This window comes from Festucalex cinctus, chromosome 2 (genome assembly GCF_051991245.1).
Source record: "Festucalex cinctus isolate MCC-2025b chromosome 2, RoL_Fcin_1.0, whole genome shotgun sequence".
Classification (NCBI taxonomy): Eukaryota; Metazoa; Chordata; class Actinopteri; order Syngnathiformes; family Syngnathidae; genus Festucalex; species Festucalex cinctus.
The window spans coordinates 33474970-33499686 of record NC_135412.1 but is presented as its reverse complement, the minus strand read 5'-3'; the positions used below and the strand labels follow the sequence as shown (position 1 = coordinate 33499686).

The 24717-nt window shown below is 41.9% G+C and overlaps 1 protein-coding gene and 1 long non-coding RNA gene across 6 annotated transcripts in view; one reads left to right on the top strand and one right to left on the bottom strand.

Annotated features, from left to right (window-relative positions):
- The first annotated feature begins 1255 nt into the window (after window positions 1-1255).
- The window catches only part of LOC144014626 (solute carrier family 41 member 1-like), a 34476-nt gene continuing 11014 nt past the window's right edge, over window positions 1256-24717 (top strand). Inside the window, exons 1-2 of one of the 5 annotated variants that reach the window (XM_077514749.1) lie at window positions 1256-1421; window positions 19893-20239. In XM_077514749.1, the coding sequence (XP_077370875.1) occupies window positions 19928-20239 (312 nt within the window). In that variant the 5' untranslated portion in view covers window positions 1256-1421; window positions 19893-19927. Of the gene's footprint in view, window positions 1422-18191; window positions 18471-19892; window positions 20240-24717 lie in introns of those variants that run through there. The other 4 variants (XM_077514747.1, XM_077514748.1, XM_077514746.1 and 1 more) reach the window with 4 other exon arrangements.
- LOC144014629 (uncharacterized) lies at window positions 17050-22841 on the bottom strand. Its single transcript, XR_013282513.1, has 4 exons — window positions 22635-22841; window positions 22507-22559; window positions 20266-20370; window positions 17050-20192 (listed from the first exon to the last, which is right to left on the bottom strand). It is a non-coding gene; the product is annotated as an uncharacterized LOC144014629 (long non-coding RNA).

Below are 24717 nucleotides of genomic sequence, written 5' to 3'. Positions count from 1 at the left end.
AGTGACCCATAATGTGATGTGTTTAGATATACAGTAGTGTGCAAGAGAAATGTTGACTTGTATATCCTCTGTAATCCTAGATTTCTGCAGGAGGCATCTTGTGGTGAAAGTCTCAGAGTGTCTGGGACCACAGCGGAGCCCTGCCAAGCCATTGTAATGTTAAAACAGCCCTTGCATTCTTTACACCAACACAAGCACAGAGCCAAGCTTGGAAAGTCACCCATTTAGTTTGCAAGTTCCAAAAGTGTCTTGGAGCAAACATGGTAATAGTTGTTATCTAAAACTAATGGGTGATTTTATATCATGACTGTCAAGAATTAAGCAAACAGTCATTAAGGTTAGAGCTCAAAGGTTTTTATAACCTTACTGCATTGTCATATCTACATTTATAATGTGTGTCAACATATCTATGCAGTTTATCTAGATAAGTACACAATCTAGATACATAATGCCGTAAAGTTTTATGATATTGTCCCAATATTTCAACTAAATGGCAAACCTAAGGAAAAACAATCGCAGTGGTAATTTTAGTAAAGTAAAAGCTTTGGAAAAATGGATTGGCATGCACATTGAGAGCTTTTTTTTCTTTTCTTTTACTTTACTTTTTTAAGATTTATTTTTGCTTTTATTTTAAACAAGAAAGATAGATGTTGTGCTCCATATTTACCCACCATCAGCGGTTCAGATAATGGTTGGGTGGACAGAAGGACAGCCATTTGTGGAGATCTCTTTGAAGAAAACGAAATGGAATGAACCAAACTGCTTCTCCTTGCTTATTTGACTATATCACACAGGTTTGAGAGCTCCAGCCAATGTTGTTGTTATATTGGACGATTCACAACGTCTGTGTTCAACCATTTTCTATACAGCTTATTTTCATTAGGAGCTGGAGCCTATCCCAGCTGACTTTGGGCGAGAGGCAGGGTAAAGCCTGGTTTGGTCATCAGTCAATCACAGGGCATATAGCCAAACGGTGGGGGGCAGCATGACTCAGTGGTAGAGTGGTTGTTTTCCAACCTGAAGGTTTTGGGGACTCAAACCTCAACACACGTTTGTGTGTCCTTGAGCTTCGATTGAATGTACTGCTCTGAGGATGAACCTGATAAAGTCTGAGGTGGGCACGACTGACTTTCCAGCTTTCTCTAATGTGCCAAATTTTGTACTAGCACAATGCAGAACACTGACGCAATGTGAGCTAACGGGATTGAGAGCAATTTTTCTGGACAACCCTCTGTAATGCAACATAGTGAGAAATTTGAAGTGTTAGTGTGGTGTTACAGTGTTGCAGCAGTGAGTGGGATTTTTATGGTATAAACCAGAACTTCTTTTGGAATGTCTGCTATTCTCTGTCACACAAGAATGTACTGACATGCATGAAGACCTTGTGAAGACTCATGGGTTTGACTTCCAAGAGAGGAGAGGTAGGATCACTTTCTCACACTCACACCCCCACGCACACGCACACAACTTGAGTCTGAGCTTTGTCTTGAAGACAAGAATTTAAACGTTACCACATGTTAAAAATCCAGCAGTGAATGAAAGACACAGTATTTGTGTTTGTGCATGTGTTCTATTCAAGTCATGCTCACGTGGTTGTGTTTATGCATGGCAGAATATACAGTATGCTCGCGTGTTTTTATCTGTGTGCTGGGGTGTCTGGAATGCAAGCGACTGTGGGCACTAGTTTTATTATCCACTGTTGACAGCTAAGACCAATAATAAGACTGATTACTTGGCAGAAAGTGATTCCCCCCTGTTTAAAGTCAATACGGAGCGCACACACACACGCACACACATCCCGAGGTTACAAGCACATTAGTAGAATGCACACAATGATTATGTAAGAGGATGCATGGCCAGTCAGACAATGTCTTTTCCAGAAATGGCCATCGTGGTTCAAAACTATCTGGTTATTTCAGTTTTGCTCAGCGGTCACACTATTTTCTGCACTTGTGTACACGCAAGCGTGTACTATCCAGAAGTTTCACACACGTTTATACAAATGTGGGAAAAGATCCTGACAATTCCAAACAAAACATTCGTCTCGTAAAGTGATCCAACCAAAAACACGCTCCAGAACCACAAAGTGAGAAGAAAATCACAACCAACATATTTGGAAGACTTATTTTGTGCCATTCGAAGCTACTCCCATAGATGGTGTGAAAAAGAACAAATGTGGTTCTATCACATCAACATACAGGGTGTTCCAAAATGGTTGACCCCATATTCTAAATGCCCATATCTCGGAAACTACTTGATGGATCTTAATGAAACTAAATACACTTTATGTTGAAAGTCACACGTTTTATTGGTTAAATTTACAAAGAAAACTACAAATATTTGTTGGTTCTATGACAGATTTTCATAAATGTTCAATATGAGCGCCGCCTGTGACTCTGCACACGTCGAGTCGGTATTCAAGCTCGTGCCAAAAAGGGCCCTTTTGGTGCCAAGTTCTAATTTGTTTTGTAGTTGGTGCCTTCTTTGCAAAATTTGTGAAGAAGGCACGCTGCACTGTCTTCGGTGACTGAGTCCGAGCATACTCAAACACGCAAAATGCATTTTCTTTTGAAATGAACGGCATTTCTTAACCTGAAAAGATAGAAATGCCAAACGTTACACACAAAAACTTGAAACGTTTCTACGCAAGCTGTGAAAATTTGAGATCATTCCAATGAAAATTGTCAAAATTATTGGACCACGAAATGGGGTCAACCATTTTGGAACACCCTGTACATGTCATGTTTCGGTTTTTGGGTTGGGTTTTTGTTTTATTTTGGTGAGTGTTGGTTGTTGGTGTTCCGGTCTTCTCCCCCAGTCTCGTTATGTTAACCTTGTCCACCTGCTTGTGTCTTCCCTTCCTGATGTGTAGTGCTGATTGGTTCCCCCTCCCTGCTGTGTCTCCCAGGTGTGTCCGGTTATTGTCATTAGTGTTGGTATAAGGGAGTGGTGTTTGTCTCACGCGGGTGTGGGAGCATTGTTTGCTGTTGTCTGCATGCGTTGTCACAGTGGTGTCATTTGACCATTTGCCAAGTCTTCCACGCCAAGTCTACAAAGTCTTCCACGCCAAGTCTACAAAGTCTTCCACGCCAAGTCTACAAAGTCTTCCACGCTCAGTCTACAAAGTCTTCCACGCCAAGTCTACAAAGTCTTCCACGCCAAGTCTACAAAGTCTTCCACGCTCAGTCTACAAAGTCTTCCACGCAAAGTCAGCCACGCCAAGTCTTCACCGTCAGCCACGCCAAGTCTTCAACGTCAGCCACGCCAAGTCTTCAACGTCAGCCACGCCAAGTCTTCAACGTCAGCCACGCCAAGTCTTCAACGTCAGCCACGCCAAGTCTTCACCGTCAACCACGCCAAGTCTTCACCGTCAGCCACGCCAAGTCTTCACCGTCAGCCACGCCAAGTCTTCACCGTCAGCCACGCCAAGTCTTCACCGTCAGCCACGCCAAGTCTTCACCGTCAGCCACGCCAAGTCTTCACCGTCAGCCACGCCAAGTCTTCACCGTCAGCCACGCCAAGTCTTCACCGTCAGCCACGCCAAGTCTTCACCGTCAGCCACGCCAAGTCTTCACCGTCAGCCACGCCAAGTCTTCACCGTCAGCCACGCCAAGTCTTCACCGTCAGCCACGCCAAGTCTTCAACGTCAGCCACGCCAAGTCTTCAACGTCAGCCACGCCAAGTCTTCAACGTCAGCCACGCCAAGTCTTCAACGTCAGCCACGCCAAGTCTTCAACGTCAGCCACGCCAAGTCTTCAACGTCAGCCACGCCAAGTCTCTGCCTCACGCCAAGTCTCTGCCTCACGCAACGCCAAGTCCTCGCCATGATCTGGGTACACGTCCAGCCCAGTCTTCTCCACTTCAGTCTCGTCCCGTCCTTCCCCACCACAGTCAATAAAGTCATTCTAGTTGCTGTCAGTCCACTTCTCCCTGCCTATTTATTCCGCCTCTGGGTCCGTCCATCACACCCCCACCGTGACAGAATGCTCCCACCTACCTGGACCCAGCGGAAGCGCCTCGTCCCCGTTCCGGCTCCCCGCCGGACTCAGGACCTCGTTCCGGCTCCCCACCGGACTCAGGACCTCGTTCCGGCTCCCCGCCGGACTCAGGACCCCGTTCCGGCTCCGCGCCGGATTCAAGTCCCCGTTCCGGCTCCCCGCCGGACTCAGGACCTCGTTCCGGCTCCGCGCCGGCCTCAGGACCCCATTCCGGCTCCGCGCCGGCCTCAGGACCCCGTTCCGGCTCCGCGCCGGCCTCAGGACCCCGTTCCGGCTCCGCGCCGGCCTCAGGACCCCGTTCCGGCTCCGCGCCGGATTCAAGCTCCCGTTCCGGCTCCCCGCCGGACTCAGGACCCCGTTCCGGCTCCGCGCCGGCCTCAGGACCCCGTTCCGGCTCCGCGCCGGCCTCAGGACCCCGTTCCGGCTCCGCGCCGGCCTCAGGACCCCGTTCCGGCTCCACGCCGGCCTCAGGACCCCGTTCCGGCTCCACGCCGGCCTCAGGACCCCGTTCCGGCGCCCTGCCGGCCTCAGGACCCCGTTCCGGCGCCCCGCCGGCTCCAGGCCCTCGTCCTGGCACCTCGGCAGCCCAAGAATGCCACGCCTGTGCCGCTTCAGCCCCTGGCCTCTTTGCCTGTGCCGCTGCTGCCGCTTCAGCCCCTGGCCACTTCGTCGCTGCCGGTCCCGGATGCAACGCCTGTGCCGCTGCCGCCGCAGCCCCAGGCCGCTTCGCCTGCGCCGCTGCCGCCGCAGCCCCTGGCCGCAACGCCTGTGCCGCTGCCTCCGCAGCCCCTGGCCGCAACGCCTGTGCCGCTGCCTCGGCAGCCCCTGGCCGCAACGCCTGTGCCGCTGCCTCGGCAGCCCCTGGCCGCAACGCCTGTGCCGCTGCCTCCGCAGCCCCTGGCCGCAACGCCTGTGCCGCTGCCTCCGCAGCCCCTGGCCGCAACGCCTGTGCCGCTGCCTCCGCAGCCCCTGGCCGCAACGCCTGTGCCGCTGCCTCCGCAGCCCCTGGCCGCAGCGCCTGTGCAGCCTAAGCCCCTGGCGTCTCAGGTCCCCTCGTCGCGGCCAATTGGCATCTCAGGTCCCCTCGTCACGGCAGAGTTGCCGCCTTCTCCCGCGTCCTCATCTCTGCCCCAAGTCAAGTCTCAAGTTTCCTCGTCACAGCCCCAGCCAAAGTCTCAAGTTTCCTCGTCTCTGCCCCAGGTCAAATCCCCAGCTTCCTCGTCACAGCCCCAGCCAAAGTCTCAAGTTTCCTCGTCTCTGCCCCAGGTCAAATCCCCGGCTTCCTCGTCTCTGCCCCGATCAAAGTCTCCGGGCCTGGTGTCCGCCCCAAGCAGTGCGGTCATGGTGGCCGATCCGGGACCTAGCGCCAGGCGGCGCAGAAGACGGGCCCACCACGGGGACCGGCCCTTGGCGGAGCCACCCCAGTTTCAGCCCTCTGGGCCGATGATCTTGCCTCCTCCTGGGCCACCCCCGGATGCGGAGTTTATGGCATTGTGTGAGGCCGTTTTTCGCCCCCTTGTGTCCTCCTATTCCTACCCTGGTTGAGGGCTGTGTTTTGCTCCCGTTCCCGTCCCCGCCCTCCCCTTTTTTGGCTTGTTTTGTGTTTGGGACGTCTGGGAGCCGTCCCTTGGTGGAGGGGTACTGTCATGTTTCGGTTTTTGGGTTGGGTTTTTGTTTTATTTTGGTGAGTGTTGGTTGTTGGTGTTCCGGTCTTCTCCCCCAGTCTCGTTATGTTAACCTTGTCCACCTGCTTGTGTCTTCCCTTCCTGATGTGTAGTGCTGATTGGTTCCCCCTCCCTGCTGTGTCTCCCAGGTGTGTCCGGTTATTGTCATTAGTGTTGGTATAAGGGAGTGGTGTTTGTCTCACGCGGGTGTGGGAGCATTGTTTGCTGTTGTCTGCATGCGTTGTCACAGTGGTGTCATTTGACCATTTGCCAAGTCTTCCACGCCAACTCTACAAAGTCTTCCACGCCAAGTCTACAAAGTCTTCCACGCCAAGTCTACAAAGTCTTCCACGCTCAGTCTACAAAGTCTTCCACGCCAAGTCTACAAAGTCTTCCACGCCAAGTCTACAAAGTCTTCCACGCTCAGTCTACAAAGTCTTCCACGCAAAGTCAGCCACGCCAAGTCTTCACCGTCAGCCACGCCAAGTCTTCAACGTCAGCCACGCCAAGTCTTCAACGTCAGCCACGCCAAGTCTTCAACGTCAGCCACGCCAAGTCTTCAACGTCAGCCACGCCAAGTCTTCACCGTCAACCACGCCAAGTCTTCACCGTCAGCCACGCCAAGTCTTCACCGTCAGCCACGCCAAGTCTTCACCGTCAGCCACGCCAAGTCTTCACCGTCAGCCACGCCAAGTCTTCACCGTCAGCCACGCCAAGTCTTCACCGTCAGCCACGCCAAGTCTTCACCGTCAGCCACGCCAAGTCTTCACCGTCAGCCACGCCAAGTCTTCACCGTCAGCCACGCCAAGTCTTCACCGTCAGCCACGCCAAGTCTTCACCGTCAGCCACGCCAAGTCTTCACCGTCAGCCACGCCAAGTCTTCACCGTCAGCCACGCCAAGTCTTCACCGTCAGCCACGCCAAGTCTTCACCGTCAGCCACGCCAAGTCTTCACCGTCAGCCACGCCAAGTCTTCAACGTCAGCCACGCCAAGTCTTCAACGTCAGCCACGCCAAGTCTCTGCCTCACGCCAAGTCTCTGCCTCACGCCAAGTCTCTGCCTCACGCCAAGTCTCTGCCTCACGCAACGCCAAGTCCTCGCCATGATCTGGGTACACGTCCAGCCCAGTCTTCTCCACTTCAGTCTCGTCCCGTCCTTCCCCACCACAGTCAATAAAGTCATTCTAGTTGCTGTCAGTCCACTTCTCCCTGCCTATTTATTCCGCCTCTGGGTCCGTCCATCACACCCCCACCGTGACAGTACATCTTTATATAAACAGAGGTCTAGTAATAACTAATTATATTACATGGCGGGAGCCATGTACTAGCTTTATTTATTTATTGATTTATTGTTTTTACTAGCTGCTCGCCGATCTTGTTAGGTGCTCAGGCTAAATCCAGCTCACACGGTCTTTTGGCGTCACTCGCTGGGTTTCAAGTTGCTGTTGCCTACAGAGATCCTCGTTCACTAAACCAAAATAAAAATTGATAGTATAGTGTTGCGAAGTGTGGTTTCTCTGAGCCATTGTAGTGTGTGTGTTTCTTTAAAGCGCTTTGTGACAGCTAAGGCTGTTTGAAAACGCTATAGCCTAAAGATAAAGATGACTTGACTTGACTTGACTTGACTTGACTTGACAAATAATTCACTGATGGTTGCATGGACCAAGGCTAAAATCAAGAGTTACCATATACAAATTAGGTAATATTACATTTTTTTGTCAAAATGAGATAAGATGATGGGGTAAAATGCTTGCACAGTCTGCATTTGCAATCTTCAGGACAGTATTTCATTTGAACATCAGTGAATCTGTTTTATCTTGGCAAGGTCGTTCCAAGCCAAGGGTTTTGCTGCGGCTGTCGATGCTTCTTGAACCAAAGAAAAATGTGATTTCAGTCATGCAAGCAATAAAAACCTTCTGTCTGTCTTCTCTCTTTCATGTTGTGACACATTCACTTTGATGGCTTTCCAATGTGTGAGACTGCTGGTAGAAAGTAATACCAAAAGCTGTTTTGTAACATTCTCACAAATTCAATTCAAGGTTGCACACAAACTGACATTTGATTTAAAAAAAAAAACAAAAAAAGTATCTTAGCGCTCACTGTGAATAGTTGCTGAACCTTACAGGGGGAGTGTTCCAATAGACATGCAGCATTAGGCTGAATAACACAGCAATAGTGTTTGTATTTGAAACCTGCTTCTCATTAGGCGATGAAAAAAAGACAACTTTAATTAGACCCACATTAATATGATTGAAAGTCATTTTTAAAAGATTAGATTACTTTATCATTTTAATCTTGCTATGTCCAAGCACACATTTTAGAGACTGACATTTGCTTATCTGTGCAGTACATCAAATATAAGTCTGCTTTTTATAGACAACTTCTACACCAGACTGATTTAAAAAAAAACAAAAAAAAAAACAGATAAAACAACTAAGATGAGTGTTTCTGGGTGAAAAACACAATTTCACAAACAGTATGGTGTTGTGACATTTCAACAAGACACAAACACATTGACTTTGACAGCTGTTCTGTCATGCCTAAGTGACAGTAGCGAAGGGCTTGTCATTTACTTCGCTCGCTATGATGTGTCTTACAACCTTACTGCATTCTGGCTTCTTCCCTTTACTCACAGCAGGCCATTGGGTCCTGTGAGAGGAATCAAAGACTCTCGCTCACTTCATTATATAACTGCACTGCTGCCTGTTAGCAACATTTTCTCTTTATTTTAGACCAAGAAGCGGCCACCGATGGGACAGGGAGCATATACAGTTGTGATCAAAAGTTTACATACACTTGGAAAGAACATAATGTCATGGCTCTCCTGAGATTCCAGTTATTTCTATAACTCTGATTTTTCTCTGATGAAGTAATTGGAACGGATACTTTATAGTCACAAAAAACATTCATAAAATTTTGTTTTTTTATGGCTTTATTAGGGGTTAACAGAAAAAGTGAGCAAATTTGCTGGGTCAAAAATATTCATACAGTAATGCTAATATTTGGTTTGGCCATTTTCACTTCAATTAGGCGCTTTTGGTCGCCATCCTCAAGCTTCTGAGAAGCTTCTGGTTGAACCTTTGACCACTCCTCTTGACAGAATTGGTGTAGTTTAGTTAAATTTGTTGGTTTGCTTACAACAACTTGTTACTTTAGAAGTATCCGCATGATCTCAATGGGGTTTAAGTCAGGATTTTGGGAAGGCCATTCTAAAACCTTAATACTAGCGTGATTTAGCCATTCCATTACCACTTTTGATGTGTGGTTGCGTCAGTGAAAGTTATTCCTCCCTCTTCCTTATCCCATTATCTCTGTGTAAAGCACCAGTTCTATTGGCAGTAAAAGAGGCCCACAGCATAATACTATCACCTCTGTGCTTGACGGTAGGCGTGGTGTTCTTGGGGTCAAGGCCTCACCTTTTCTCATCCAAACTTATTGCTGGACATTGTAGTCAGACAGCTCAATTTTTGTTTTGTCTGACCACAGAACTTTCCTCCAGAAGGTCTTATCTTTGTCCATATGATCAGCAGCAAACTTCAGTCGAGCCTTAAGGTGCCACTTTCGGAGCAAGAGCTTCCTTCTTGCAAGGCAGCTTCTCTGTCCATAGTGATGCAAAAACACGCTTACGCTTGACTGTGGAGACTTGCAGCTGTATTCCAGCAGCTTCTAATTCTTGGCAGATCTGATTTTTGGTTGATTCTCGGTTGATTCTTCAAGCCGCAGTCACTCCAAATCACAATACAAAAAGTTAAGAGGAAATGGTATAAAGATCATTTTATTGACAAATTTCTAAGTCACCAAAATTGCTAATTCATGCTTCTGTATGTATATTTTTTACCCAGCAGATTTGCTCACTTTTTCTGTTAACCCCTAATAAAGTCATAAAAGAACGATATTTCATGAATGTTTTTGTGACAATAAAGTATATGTTCCAATTACTCCATCTGGGGAAAAATCAGTTATAGAAATAACTGGAAGCTCAGGAGAGCCACGACATTATGTTCTTTACAAGTGTGTGTAAACTTTTGATCACAGCTATAGAAAGACCTCAACAGTGAAGCAATATTAGTAAATGTTAATGAGAAGAAAGTTAGTTGCTGCTTTTACTGACTGTGCTTAGTTAGTAAAGTCAGTCAATTAATATAAATAATTAGTGACTACAGTTTGTCAGTGAGTTAGGAAGTTCTGTCCGCTCCCCCTGCCCCGTCGACAATCGTTTCTCTAAAGGGGCATCAGTCTTGGACACACGATTGTCAGAAGGCAGATGTACCGGTATGTCCACTATGTCTCTTGCAAAATATTCAGTCTGCATCAACCTACCATGCACGAACAACCCCCCCACCGCTCGGACCACACCCGCACTCTACCTATGTGCATGTGTCTATAGTTTTCATATAATTTGGAGAAATTAGAAGCCATATATCACGAGGTGCCTACCAGGAATAGCAAAGGAAGGGGAGCAATGCTTTGTTTTGTTACAATGAAATACAACAGACACAAACAAACATTTTTCCCTGTGAGTAAAGTACCATTCAGTACCTTGTTTTCCCCCCTAGATCTTGTCATGCATAGTACAGTACTTCCTTAGTTTTGTTTTGATAATAATAATATTGGTGGGCAGACTCAAAATGATTTTTAATGTAAGCAGCATGAGCTTGTATTTTTTCCCCTCCTCTGACAGATTCAACAACTGCTCCAGCAATTGTGATTTATGGCGGTCAAATGCTGAAACACACAAAAACCACAGTCAGTAACACACAATTAAACCGTCCTTTCAGCCATCCATTTTCTATACCACTTATCCTGTTCAGGGCTGCGGGGAGCTGCAACCTATCCCAGCTGAATTCGGGTGAAAGACAGACTTCACCCAGCCAGTCAATCACAGTACAGATAGAGAGAGACAACCATTCATTTTGCCACCGGCCAAATTTACAACACCCCACGATCTCTTCTATGACAGATCAGGAGTGGCCAGTCATTTCTTATTTCACCTTTGTCACGACTTAGGACACTCGACCAGAAGAAGCTAGAAGTGGCCCTTGATTCAAAAGTGTGTCACATTTTGGATGAGTTACATAATACTGTCCGAACACTGAATTTTTCCACCCATGACTTGTAAGAATTTTTCATTTTCAAAAGATAGCTAAAGTCTGGTGTGTCCACTGTATTCCTCACCTATGCATTCATCTGCCAACTAATTGACAAGTTTGCCAAGTTTGTGATGAAGTTCTGCCTCCACGAGGGGAAATGTCTGTCTCTTGCTGCTCTTTTACCGCTCATCTTTCTATTCAGAATCTAGGCTGTTTGAGAACAACTTCCCCATATCCCTTAACGCCATCCTGATTGTCATGGTAACAAAAGCTGACTGGTCACCACTGTATGTGGGTTAGAAGTGGCTGATGTACATGAGGCAAGACTATCTCAACTCAACTCTCAAAACAAGCTAATTTCTGAGAGGTTAGAAAAAAATATTGTGTACATTCTTGATCCTTAGGGAACTTTGCTGAAAGTTTTGAATTGTTACAAAAAGTATAGGTCAATACACCTACAATAACAGAATGAAATTTTGTTTTGTTTTGTTTTTTTACTGTTGAATGAGGCGGAAAGGGGGCACAGTGAAAAAAATAAATAAATAAGCTAGCCATATGTAGTCAGTAGAAGTAGGTGTGTGGGTGTGTGTGTGTGTGTGTGGGTTGGGTGCGCGCGTGCGTGCGTGTGTTATAGTATCTTTGTATTGATCCTGATAAACTAACCTGCAACTGGTCGCTTTCCTGTATACATGCAGGACAGAACAGTTGACTCATTACACACAATCTGAACAACCCAGACAAATTGTGCCTGTCCCCGGATGCCGCCAGCACCTTGCACCTAAAAATTGTATGGAAATCTTTAGATTCACGTTTTGTTTTGTTTTTCGAAACTTTCTGCTCCTTTCCTATCCAAGTGACATAACCTGGAAGTACTTAATTGTAAAAATGCTACGGTGCCACACAAAGACGCTTCAGAATATTATGCTAGAAACTTAAATAATATAAAATAAAAAATAATAATAATAATTTAGAACAGTATATATGTAAAAAAAAAAAAAAAGTAGCAATGTGAACAATAGCTTCAATATAATTGTAATACTATCCATGTAGGAAGAAAGTATTTTGTCAGTAGTACTTGTCATTGTGCGATGAAAAGTGGAATTTAATTGAAATCAAGTGAATCAGTCTTTTCACATGTTCGCAATGAATTTATAGGGAATTGGGCATCCCAAGAAATGCCATATAGGCTACATAAATGTGTACGTGTGTGCACAAGCATTTAAGTAATGACATAAAATCCTTTTGCAAAGGCGTTGGCACGTATAACTGTGTAAGGAGCTCCACTATGATGATGATGATGATGATGATGATGATGATGATGATGATGATGATGATGATGATGATTATTATTATTATTGTTATTATTATTATTATTATTATTATTATTATTATTATTATTATTATTATTATTATTATTATTATATTATTATGATTATTATTATTATATTATTATTATTATTATTATAGCTAGAGATTAAGGTATGTGCTGTACCTGCCAACATTTAAATGTCTGTATCCTGCATTAATTAACCTGAGACTCTCACAATTAGTTACTAGAAATGGGATAATAGGAATCAATAGTATATGCAGGGCAAGCAAGTAGTTTCTTTATAAAGAAACAATAACTACAAATATATATATAACAAGAGCTTTGCTTGCCATTATGCATTTTTGGTAGATTTAAAATCTGACTTGAGACATGTGTTTCCACTGGACACATTATTAGTGCAGAAAATGTAACCCATCTGGAGACGCATTGTAAGCGCCATCTCTACAATGACAGTGTGGTCCTCCATTGTTGTTTTCTTTTTGGAGTTTTAACATATGGCCAGAATGACAACTTGCATAGACGTCTCTGCTTCCTATGTTCACTAATGTGATAAAGTATGACTTCATGACATTAAACAAGATTAACAACACTGTAATATGGAGGCCAAGCCAGTCATATAAAGAAACATTATGTCCATGCAGCACAACTGCTTGTTCTTCCCAGTCTTCCAAAAGCATATTTCAAATAGCTTGGAGAATTATAGCAGTTTTCAACAGTCCTATTTCTTTTTCCCCTCCGTTTTCATTTTAATACTGTGCCACCCACATAAATAGACACATGTAAAACAAAACAAAAAAAACAACAAAAAAAATGAATTGGCAGGCCAGGATTTACATGCCAAAGAGGAAGTACAATAACCAGTTATTGTAGAAGTCATTTAGCAAATGAACATCTTGAAGAAAGTGAATAGTACAAATGGTACAACAAAATAGGACAAGTCACAGGAGCAGCTATTTAAATCAAAAGATATGATCATAAAATGAGTCCAGTCATGAATTAATATGTTAACGAGTTTTCTCATCATGCATATGTTGAAAGTTTGAAAGCTTTAGCTGCCTGGAGGGTCCATGTGCGGATTTGGACTCAGTAATAAGAATCCATAGGTTATGGATAATTATCAGGCATTCTGTGCATTGACAGTTAGCTGGCTCTGATGGATGGCAATGAGTCACAAAATACTGTATGCACGCACACTTCTTACCATTTCAAAGCATCTGTCTCAAAGACAACTCAAAAGGCATGGTTGCAGCTGCTCTACACAGCCAAGTGGGCCAGTATAATGCTGAATGAATCACACTCTCTGATGTTCTGGTCTTTTACATTAAGATTACGTATTAAAACGCTACACATAAATTGGACTGTAGAGAGAAGCCACACATGATAGCTCATTCATCTTATGTATGCACACACAAGAGTTGTGGAACGATTATGTTGATGTATTGCAGGAGTGGCTCCGTCTGTAAGCAATAAATGGTTTCCATTAGTTTTTCATTTTGGCCTATACGTGTGAAAGACCTCAGGCTCACACCATAGGTGTTGCCTATTGAACATAATGCTGCAATGTTGTCTTTCCAAAATAAGTTAAATACAAAGGTGACAATATGACACACATATTATAGATTTGAGCTAGGAAAAGTTAAATAGTCATAATTGTTAAAAGTGTGAAACCAAACAACTGGTTATCAAGCAAGTGAAGAAACACATTCAACTTTTACCCGGGGAAAATGATGACAGAAGACAATTTTCATGGAAATAATTGTTGCAAAAGTAGGTGACACCCTTTGCGTGTGTGTCTGCGCATGTGTTTGTGTGTGTTTGCGTGTGCGGACAAGGCGATAAAGTGAGGAAAGTATCAAAAGGCAGCTGGTGTGATCAGCAGCAGGTGTCCCAAGGTTGACAAGAGTTAGATTGTTTTACTATATAATTAGATAATTAAAAATAATAATATTTCAATAAAAGTTGTCATATATATATATATATATATATATATATATATATATATATATATATATATATATATATATATATATATATATATATATATATATATATATATATATATATATTTTTTTTTTTAGGTTTAGATGGAAAAGATTAGATAGCATATTCCAACGTGGTTGGTAACTGCCAAATAATTAAAGAATAGTAAGTTGAGTCTTCTGTGTATCAGATCTGCTGTCTGGTTCCATTCCAAATTTGAATGCTTCTTTCTAAGCATACAGTAAAGTGGCAGAAAGCTGCACATACACTGACCACTTGGGCTACTGACTGGCCAAAGAGTCTCTGTGATAGCATGGCTGGCAACACGAAACTGGAAGATTTATTTATAGCCACATTACAAATTTCCGTGATAGTTTCCAGCATGCTTGCCAAAGACTCTGGAAACACATGACTACCTAACAGTCAAGCACGGTGCTTATCAACACACATGTACTCTGTCAGTGGTAGCCTGTAAAATGGGCAAAGACGCACCCACAGTCCAACTTAACACAATTGTGACATGTCATGTGTATGTATGCTATGTCATGGTAGTTTATGTAATTTCCTATTAAGGTGTTAATGAGGTGCTTCAGCCATGCAGCCAGGGTGAAACTACAACACACCCATTTTATCACAAACCAACAACACAAAGTCTGTTGTTTTGAATATGTCTGTTAAAAATAAACTGCTGTAAACTAGAGTTGCATTACTTTCAATCTTCATTAGAGTTGAAATAGTATCCATATTTATGATACTTAATTAGGGCCTATTGGCATTAAAACTCTGATTGAACATATTAATGTAGCTAGTAATTTCATATATGTATCAATAGTGTTAAGCGAGACCCCAGGCCACTTTTCCACAAGAACAAGAACTGTGGGTTGTAATTTCAAAATACAATCATACCGTTGGAAACTGAGAAAAACACATCTCAGTGAATGCAACATACAAACAATAATATATAATGGCGGATTCAACTCAGGATGGGTTGACCAGGGTAAGGAACGCACCACTTTTTCCAGCTCCTTCCCTCTGGTAGGCGCTATTGAACAATGCACACCCAAACCAGCAGGTATTCCTATTGACATTACCGAGGCTGTGTGTGAATGTGCACACTTGCACTCATATTTCACTAGTAAGGGGTCAAGCCATTTTATAGGGGTGTCCGAATGTCCAAGAGCAAAAGAGAGAGGAAGGTGGGAAGTCAGACTTTTCTAAAGGCAAACCATGAACTTGATCCGAGTTGCAAAGTCGGGAGAAAAAGAACATCACCGTCCGTCACTGACCGTCTTCAATCTAACAATGTAATTCAACAATAGAGATACAGACTGCGAATGGCAATACATAATTTACACAATTATAAAATATTTATTTATCTCTTTATGTATTATGACCCTAATTTAGTTATTCAAAGTAAGTAACTTCATGTAACCCAACGTGAATTTGGACTGACTGTGTTAACCAAAACAAAACAAACAAACAAAAAATATTGTGATCAGCCATCTTTGTTGTTTACATTTGCCTCAAATACTTTGCAGTCAGAAATAGAAGAATCTGAGTGGGATCAATCTAACTTCCCACCTTCCTTGAATGCAACATTAACTCGGTGAAAGAAACCACTCCAACCACTGACAAATATTGGACTTTGGATTGTTGTAATTTGAGGGTTGTTTTGATTTCAAAACGTCATGAAATGTCTTATGACGACTACAACATTCTGACTGGTTTGAATTCTAGTCACTGGTAAAAGCAATACAATATGCCGTTTGTTTTCACCATGTAAGGTGTGGAAATATCAGAAACAGATGGTCGGAATTGTCCATCACTCCATATCAGGGCTGAACTGGCACCAAAAAAAAAAAAACGGCCCTGGCATTTTGACTTTGGCCCCCCAGCCGACAGCCAGTCTTGCCGAACATGTAGCTCTGCTACTGATGTTTATTGATGATGTGTTATTTTGCTATCAATATTCAAAATGGATTAATGGACTGGCCACATCCCAAATTATGCATGTTACGTTAATTGAGGAGTCTAAATCACCCCTAGATGTGAATAGAACAGGTGTCTATTTATAGAGTATATAATATAAAAGTAAATGGTTAGTGTGTCTTTTGATTGACATGTAACCAATCCAGGGTGTACCCCACCTTTTGTTCAAAGTCATCTGGGATAGGCTCCAGTTATCCATGACCCATTGACCCTAATTAGGAAAAATGAAATACAGAAATAGGAAATGGAAAGATGAATGGGTCTAACGGTCTGATTTCCTAATACTTTTTTTGTGTGCATAATAATGGCAGCGATGTTGCTTTGAGTCAGGTGACTTGTAAAGAACCTCTTTCTTGAATACATGCTACCTTCTAGTGGTGAAATGGATAACTGCTGCTTAATCCAATTTAACATCTAACATGGCATTGTGCAAGTATTTTGACTATATATACTTGAAACAAAAAGAGGCTGTATAGCTCTTAACGTCTAACCTCCAGACACATAACGTATCGACACCAGAATAGCAAATCTACCACTGTTCCTAATGAAGTGGCCAACTGGGAGAAGATCTAAAGGATCAGTAAGGCACACTGTGTTCTTTTGACTAAACTACCACAATACTGCTCATCATACATATGTTTACCATATAGATAGCACACAAACCCTTTGATGTACTAGTAGTTTATTTTGCTTTGTTTTTCTTTCTTTTTTTTTTAAATACCAAATTACCCTTTGTATAAATACAGATACAGTACATGTGTATATTTAGGTTAAGAGGTTATTATTATAAATAGTTAAGGTGCTTTATATTTGATATTTTTTGCAACTGCAAATAAATCAGACAACTGAAAAGTCTGATGTTTAGCCGTGCTAAATAAAGACATAGGTTGAGAAAACTATTTATTTATTTATTTATTTATTTACACAATTAATACTTTTAATGTTTTCTAGCGATAGATTAATTGAAGCAATGACAAAAAATTTGAAGCGCCGTTGGGGCCTGAAAGAGCACTTTTTGGCAAGCTGAGCCAAAAGAGCTAGTTTTCTAAAAGCGATGGGATACAGTGTGAATGCATATATGTGCAACATATCAGAGATGATGAGAGAAAGCCACAAATTCAAGACAGGCAGCAGTTTACATCCAATGTGTCTAATTTAATCAGTAAAGCTGGCCTAGAAAACAAAACAAAACACTGGTAGTCAAAATCAACATGAAAGTCAGTGTGGTTCTTCTAATGGCCTGATTTTTAACTTAATGATAACTTAATTAGAAACTGTCGTTCCCGTGTTGAGTATTTTTGTTCCACGGCTGACAAAGTGCAAGTTATGTTGGCTGCTGTCATCACCCCAAGCAGAGATGGAATAGGACAGGAGGGAAGGGGTGGAGGGAGGTTTTCCTAATCTGCCAATGCCATGAAATTCAAGACGGTGCCCCATGATGCATGCACACTTCTTCATGTATTGCGTGTAGTACTCAAGACGCAGTTTAAGATCAAGAGAAATATGTTCTTAGACTCAACATAGACAGATATTTATGTAAAAAAAAAAAAAAAAAAAAAAAAAATAGTTACAGGCACACTAACAACCTCTCTCTGAGCATAGTGTAGTTATTCTTGGAAGCTTGCGGCTAGCTCGGCTACATGAGCACTAACCCACAACCTCTGAAGACAAAAGGTAAGGACAATAAATTCAATCTTAACCTCACTTTCAGTTAGCTATTGCCACTGTGTGCATTATAGCCTTATGTATGGTGCATTCTGGGAGGGGAACAGAAGATGTTCTTTTCTAGCCACAGTGACTTCATGAGTATGTTCACTCAGCATGAAGTTAGTTAAAGAAAGTTGTTTTTTAACACTTCATTAAATTGTCCTGTGCAAAATACAGTCACCCTTCCTGCCGGGGATTTTTTTCCTTTTTAATGTTGATGTATTGAACATTTAGGTTTCATAAAAATATATGGAGTGTGAATATGTGTGATATTAAAAGGCTAGCACTGTAAAGTGCAGATGAGGGAGAGTTGTTACATGTGATATCCACATGGGGGCAAGCTTTCAGTTCATAACACTTTTACTCTTTTTTTTTTTTTTCTTTTTTTTCAGCCAATCGGAGCTTGCCTAGTTTTCCAGCGGTTTCCATAGGAGCAATATTATGGGCTGTGCGCGACTGCGCGTGCTCCTTCCGGTGTTCTCCCAACTCATCCGGTTTTTTTCTTCCTTTGTTTTGATATCCGATTTAATGGACACAGATAAATGAATGCTTTCTCGCGGATTTTCGGGACATCTTGGCCGTTTAATGTGTGTATTTATATTTGTTGTATTTTAGTAATGGTTGAGATGGATCGAAAGATATGGTTAGTCGGCGGAGTTTGCATGCTGATCTCCCATTACTACAGCTTCCACATTCCCCAAACACGTTTCCTAGGTAAAATACAGATTTTAAATTGCCCGTAAGTGTAGTTATGAGTGTGAATGGTTGTTTGTTTATATGTGGTCTGCGATTAGAACATGAACTAATTCAGCCTGCCTCTCGCCCAAAGTCTTGAAGTCAGCTGGGATTGACTGCAGCCAGAATAAGCGGCACAAGAAAATGGATAGATGGAAAAGACTTGGTTGGAATTTGGTACTACGAGTACAGCAAAGACCCCCATGAAGTCTTTTTTTTTTTTTTGTTTTTTTTTTTTTTTTTTAATTGAAACATTTTGAAAAATACCTTAACAATAGAACTCCTGGAACTGCACCCTAGGTTAGCAGCATAATTCAATTGTTTTGTTTTTGTTTGTTTGTTTTTTCTTCTTTTGTTGGAACCAGTGAAAACACTATAATAATCATTTCATCCATTTTCTACAGCACTTGTCCTCAGGATCTCAGCTGACTTTTGGTGCAGTGGTAGGAAACACCCTGGTCCGGTCACCATCCAATCACTGGAAAAATATAGACAGGCAACTGCTCACACTCATATCTACCTACACCTAGAGTGTGGGCATTTTATAGTTTTCAATTAATGTGCACATTTTTAAAGGGGAGGACAACCCAAAACATTTCTTTACAATAATATGTCTATGCAGTTCCACCCATATAAACGGTATTCTGCTTAATATTGTGTTTGTGAAATATGAGTTAAAGCCGGAAAAGCTACCCATTTTTATCCATCATAGGGGGCGGACATTTTGCCCCTTACTTTCAATTTAAAATGTCGTCATAGTTGCTCAGGTAATGAGCAAGCACTGCTTGCTCACCTGTTCTCTGAAGCTGAGCCATGATTGGTCGTTACCTGAGCCCTAAATAATTGTGATGTCATTTTCACTTGACAGCAAGTAGCAAAATGGCTGCACCTGAGATGGCTAAAACAAGTGGATTTTGCTGCTTAACTGATATTCCACAAATGCAATAATATTAATCAGAATGCCACGTTTAGACTAGTGGGGAAACATAGAACATGTCGTAGAGAATATTTTTGGGCTGATTTTCCCTTTCAAATATAGGAGAAAGTCACATTACTGGGTGAAAGTGAAACCCCATGCAAGCATGGGGAGAACAGGACAAACAAACTCCAACATAGGAGGCTGATGCGGCGAACATAATTCTGTCCACTTTAAAATAGTTTTGTGGAAAATCAATATATTAACTGTGCAAGTCCTTCTAACAATCAAAAGAACATATTTGGCAGTGGTAAACAATGTAATGGGCAGTTAATTCCAATGTTATTCAGTGCAGGTTGTTTACTAATTGTTTCCTCAACACAGAGTAATCAGGAGATGCCATTTTTAAGGATGTTCTTTACAGTACACAAGTGTAAAACACACATCTTCTGTCATCTCTAATCACATAATTTGTATGTTCCTAGATTAAACCAGTGCCAATACTACCAGTACAGACATCATGCCTGGCGAAGACAAGACATCACAACAAACCCGCCAGAGGAAAAAGAACAAAAAGTCCCGCTCCAAAGGGAAGAGCCCGGTTGCAGGTCCCAATGCTGGTCTGGCTGGTAACTTGGATGGAAAGCCTGAACTCACCTTACCCTCTATCATTCAGCCGCTTCCCAAAAAGCCATCGGAAGTGAGGACCAAAGTAGCAGTAGCCAAAGTTGAAGAGGAGTCATCCCGAGCAATATGTCTGCAAGTTCTTTGTCCGTACCTGATGGCTGGAATGGGAATGGTGATGGCCGGGATGGTGCTGGATAATGTACAGGTGAGATTAATCAAAACTTTACATACCTGATATACTCGTCTACCAGAAGGATATGACCAGGTATATATGAGCAGGTGCTGTTGTTCATTACAAACTTGAATGGTAGCAAGCAAGCAATGTATACAGTCGTTCTGAAAGTAGAAGCAACAAGTCTGAGCAGATGTTTGTGCTGTTTCAGTGTTTGGTCGTTGTGACATACTGTTGTCTTTTCTCAGCCATTTTTAGTGTAGTTTTGAATGTGCGTGGTACAATTCATCCTTCAACCCCTCCCAGGGGTTCTGTTTACCACCTACTATCAGAAGTGTTGCTGGATGCTTTGTGATGAGCTGATAGATGTCTCATTCCTCTTTCTCCCTCACTGATTCACACGTTTTATCCGCATTGGCTCACATCTTTTGTACCAATTGCTCATCACTGTTCCACCTGTGACTGCTAATGGGTTTGGCTGTCCTCAGGCGGATTTAAAAGGACACAGTGTGTTTGAATGGAAAGGACATGAAGACAAAAATACTCTGGATGTAGCTGTTTTCTTAAGTCCTAATCTTTTTGTTTCACCCCAAGGCTCACCAGTGTTTTTCTGTGCAGTTTCCTTGACATTATGATGAAAATACTGCAGTACATATTCCTACATATTCCCATCATTTAGGTATATAGATGAGTGGATACATAGATATGGAGTTAAATTAGGGCCAAAAGTTTTGTACTTGAAAAAATAGAACTCGAAACTGAAAATTGTTGTGTTGATCTTGAATTTCACAAAATATAAAAAGGTATTCAAAATAAAAATAAATTCAATTCAAACGCAGTTTAAAAGATGTTTGTTTTTATTATTATTATTGTCAGTTTAAAATATGTTTCACTATAACACAGTACCAATTCACATTTCACTGGGAATGCACTCTTCTGGGGTGATATTGAGCAATAACATTGATATGTACAATATTAAGTTAATTTAAAATGAAGGAAACGTTGAAATGGAGAAAAAAAAGAGGTGTGTGTCATTGAGCAGACATTTCACTATGAGCCAGTACTAATTTGGGTCCAATAGGTCACATGACCTAGAAGCTATTAAGCAAAAATGCTAATATTTATAGAAAGGTGTGCATCATCTATCAGACATGCCACTATGATGCAGCATTGTTTTGGGGTGTCAATAGGTCACATGGTCTGGAGCTCTATTGAGCTCAAAAGCTAATATTTACATTAAAAAAATAAATAAATAAATAAGTGGAGGTCTAAAATGAAAAAAGTAAGAGGTGTGTTATTTATCAATGCAATAAAATTATTGAATAATCATTTTAATAATCGAGATTTCGATCTTTATCATAGTAATCATAGGTATAATTTTTTACATAATCGCCCAGCCCTACCTGGAAGCTATTTGCAGTATTTGTTACTACATCTCTTAATAGTGCACTCAAAACAGTTTGCTCGAGTTAATAGTGAGTGTGAACATTTCCCAAAAACCTATCCATCCATCCATCCATCCATCCATCCATCCATCTTCTATCACTTATCGCACCAGCTTTAACAGTGAAGCCCAGACTTCTCTCTCCCCATCCACTTTATCAAGCTTCTCAGGCGGGATCCCAAGGTGTTCCCAGGCCATCTGAGAGATATAGTGTCTTCAGTGTGTCCTGAGTCATCCCCGTGGCCTCCCGCCGGTGGGACGTGCCCGGAACACCTCTCCAGGGAGGCGTCCAGTTGGCATCGGAGACAGATGGCTGAGACACCTCAAACATCTCCTCTCGATGCGGAGGAGCAGCGGCTCAACTCTGAGTCCCTCCCTGATAGCCGAGCTCTTGAGGGAGAGCCCGGACACCCTGCGGACCATACCATGTGACCTATTGACACCCCAAAACAATGCTGCATCATAGTGGCATGTCTGATATATGATGCACACCTTTCTATAAATATTAGCATTTTTGCTTAATAGCTTCTAGGTCATGTGACCTATTGGACCCAAATTAGTACTGTCTCATAGTGAAATGTCTGCTCAATGACACACACCTCTTTTTTTCTCTCCATTTCAACCTTTCCTTCATTTTAAATTAACTTAATATTGTACATATCAATGTTATTGCTCAATATCACCCCAGAAGAGTGCATTCCCAGTGAAATGTGAATTGGTACTGTGTTATAGTGAAACATATTTTAAACTGACAATAATAATAATAAAAACAAACATCTTTTAAACTGCGTTTGAATTGAATTTTATTTTTGAAAACCGATCCTTTATTTTGAAAAGCGGACGTCGTTCTCCGTACCAGCGGATGTCGTTCTCCGTGAAAGCGTCTCTTCCAACACACAAACGTAAATCCTACAAAAGGGCGAAAAGAAAAAAATGAAGTGCGGCGGAGTTGACCGCGTAAAAAGAAAAGTTGGCTAGCTTTACCTCAGTTGTTTACAACGCAGTGCTTGCTTTTGGCCGATACTTCATGCTAACGTTAGCTCAGCTTTGACAAAGTCCCCCATTTATAATGCGTCACGCCAAAAAATATGTTGTCACAAAAAAACAGCCCCTTACTGTTTGTTATGATTTTGCAACACTTATTTAGCATGTCTCACCCGTGCATTCGGTTGTCCTGACGGCAACCGGCCGGACGCCATCGGGAGAATACGATGCGTTCACAATACCGACATCGACATCGGACATATTAGACGCTTAAACGTCGCTGTTGTACGGCAAACCTGGCACAACCTATTGCTGCTAGACCGTAATTGGTGCTCAGTACTGTCTAAAACAGACTTTGAAGTGGAATTTTGTCACTGGCATTAATTCATATGCTGCCAATCACACGAATATGGGGTATATATGTTGAGTTAAGAGTTCTCTTAATTCCTACGTTCCCTAAAGGCACTGTCACTGGGGGGTGTTTCCAAAGCGCTTTTGTGCAGCTGTCACTCATGATTCCACGCCCCGCTCAGTTGACACCACGCCCCCACGTAACATTCGGGTCAAAAGTCTGAAACTGAAAAAAAAAAAAAAAAAAAAAGAGACTTGAAACTGAAAAAAAAAAAATCTGAAAGTGAAAAAAAAAAGTTTTGAAACTGAAAAAATGTGTTGAAACCCAAAAAAATAAGATCTGAATCTGAAAAGAAAAAAACATGCAACTGAAAAAAATAAGACCTCAAATATAAAAATATATATGGAAGCAAAAAATGAAAATAAATAATTTATTCAAAGGCAGGACCGAAGTGAATCAAAATTAATTTTGACCCGAAAAAACTTTTCACATGCTTATTTTTATTTTGAATACCTTTTTATATTTTGTGAAATTCAAGATCAACACAACAATTTTCAGTTTCGAGTTTTATTTTTTCAAGTACAAAACTTTTGGCCCTAATTTAACTCCATACATAGAATGATGAGGAAATATTACAGTGTTTATTATTGTGCCACGTATAATAATCCCGCTGACGCAAACGGTTAAACAACATCAACAACAACAAAAACTATGCTCCCTACACAGTTTTAATATCATTTCAAACTAATTTTACAACATGACTCTTTGGTCAATGTCGGCCTCAGACCATAGTGATTGATTATCAGTCTAAAATTGTGGGATATAAGGGCCACCTCTCAGTAAGCAATGCGGTAGAACTCCACTCAACACTCGCGCAGTGTGAGGTTCTGCCACAAGATTTCATGAGTAGCCGAGTCTCGCCCACTGGTTTTGTGGCCATTCAAAATTTGCAGTTGCACAATGTGGCGATGTCGCAAATTATAGGCAATCAAATTATATGGAAGCTAAGAAAGCAAGACACAGGTGCCAACTATTTGCCAGTAGGCCTATACAAAAGTATAAATATTGTAGTGTATTCATACCCATATTTATAATTTTATTTGTACCTGTGGATGAAGTAGTGAAGCGTGTGGTAAAAATTAAGGCTGGGAATCTTTGACTGTCTCACGATTCGATTCGATTACGATTTTTTGGGGTCTACGGTTCGATTCAGAATCGATTTTCGATTCTCGATTCAAACGATTTTCGATTCAAAATTATTTGATTGACAAATGATTTCTGCTTCAATTTACAGATATGCACAACATTGTCATGATCTACTCCAGTCTGCTTTGCAAGACAAAATGACAAATAGAGACATTAAAGTGTCTTTTTTGTTTTGTTTTAACATTTATTAATTTTGTATTGTAAGTGCCTTTTTCCACAAAAACAGCATGTGGGCTACAACTGCCTTTTCCCCTTCTTCATTATTTCTAATTTAAATAAAATCGATTTTTGGATATTAATATCGATTCGATTAATAAATGAGAATCTCGATTCTTTTACAAATCTATTTTTTTGGCACACCCCTAGTAAAAATATACACGAGCATTGTGTGTACCGCACTGGTTACATTCAAATGAACGGATGCGAGCCCCGCCTTCAATATATCCCTGTTTTTTGTCTTCATTCTCGCCCATGTCCTTTTACTTGAACAACGTGCGTTTTCCTTGACTGACACTCCATCTTTTT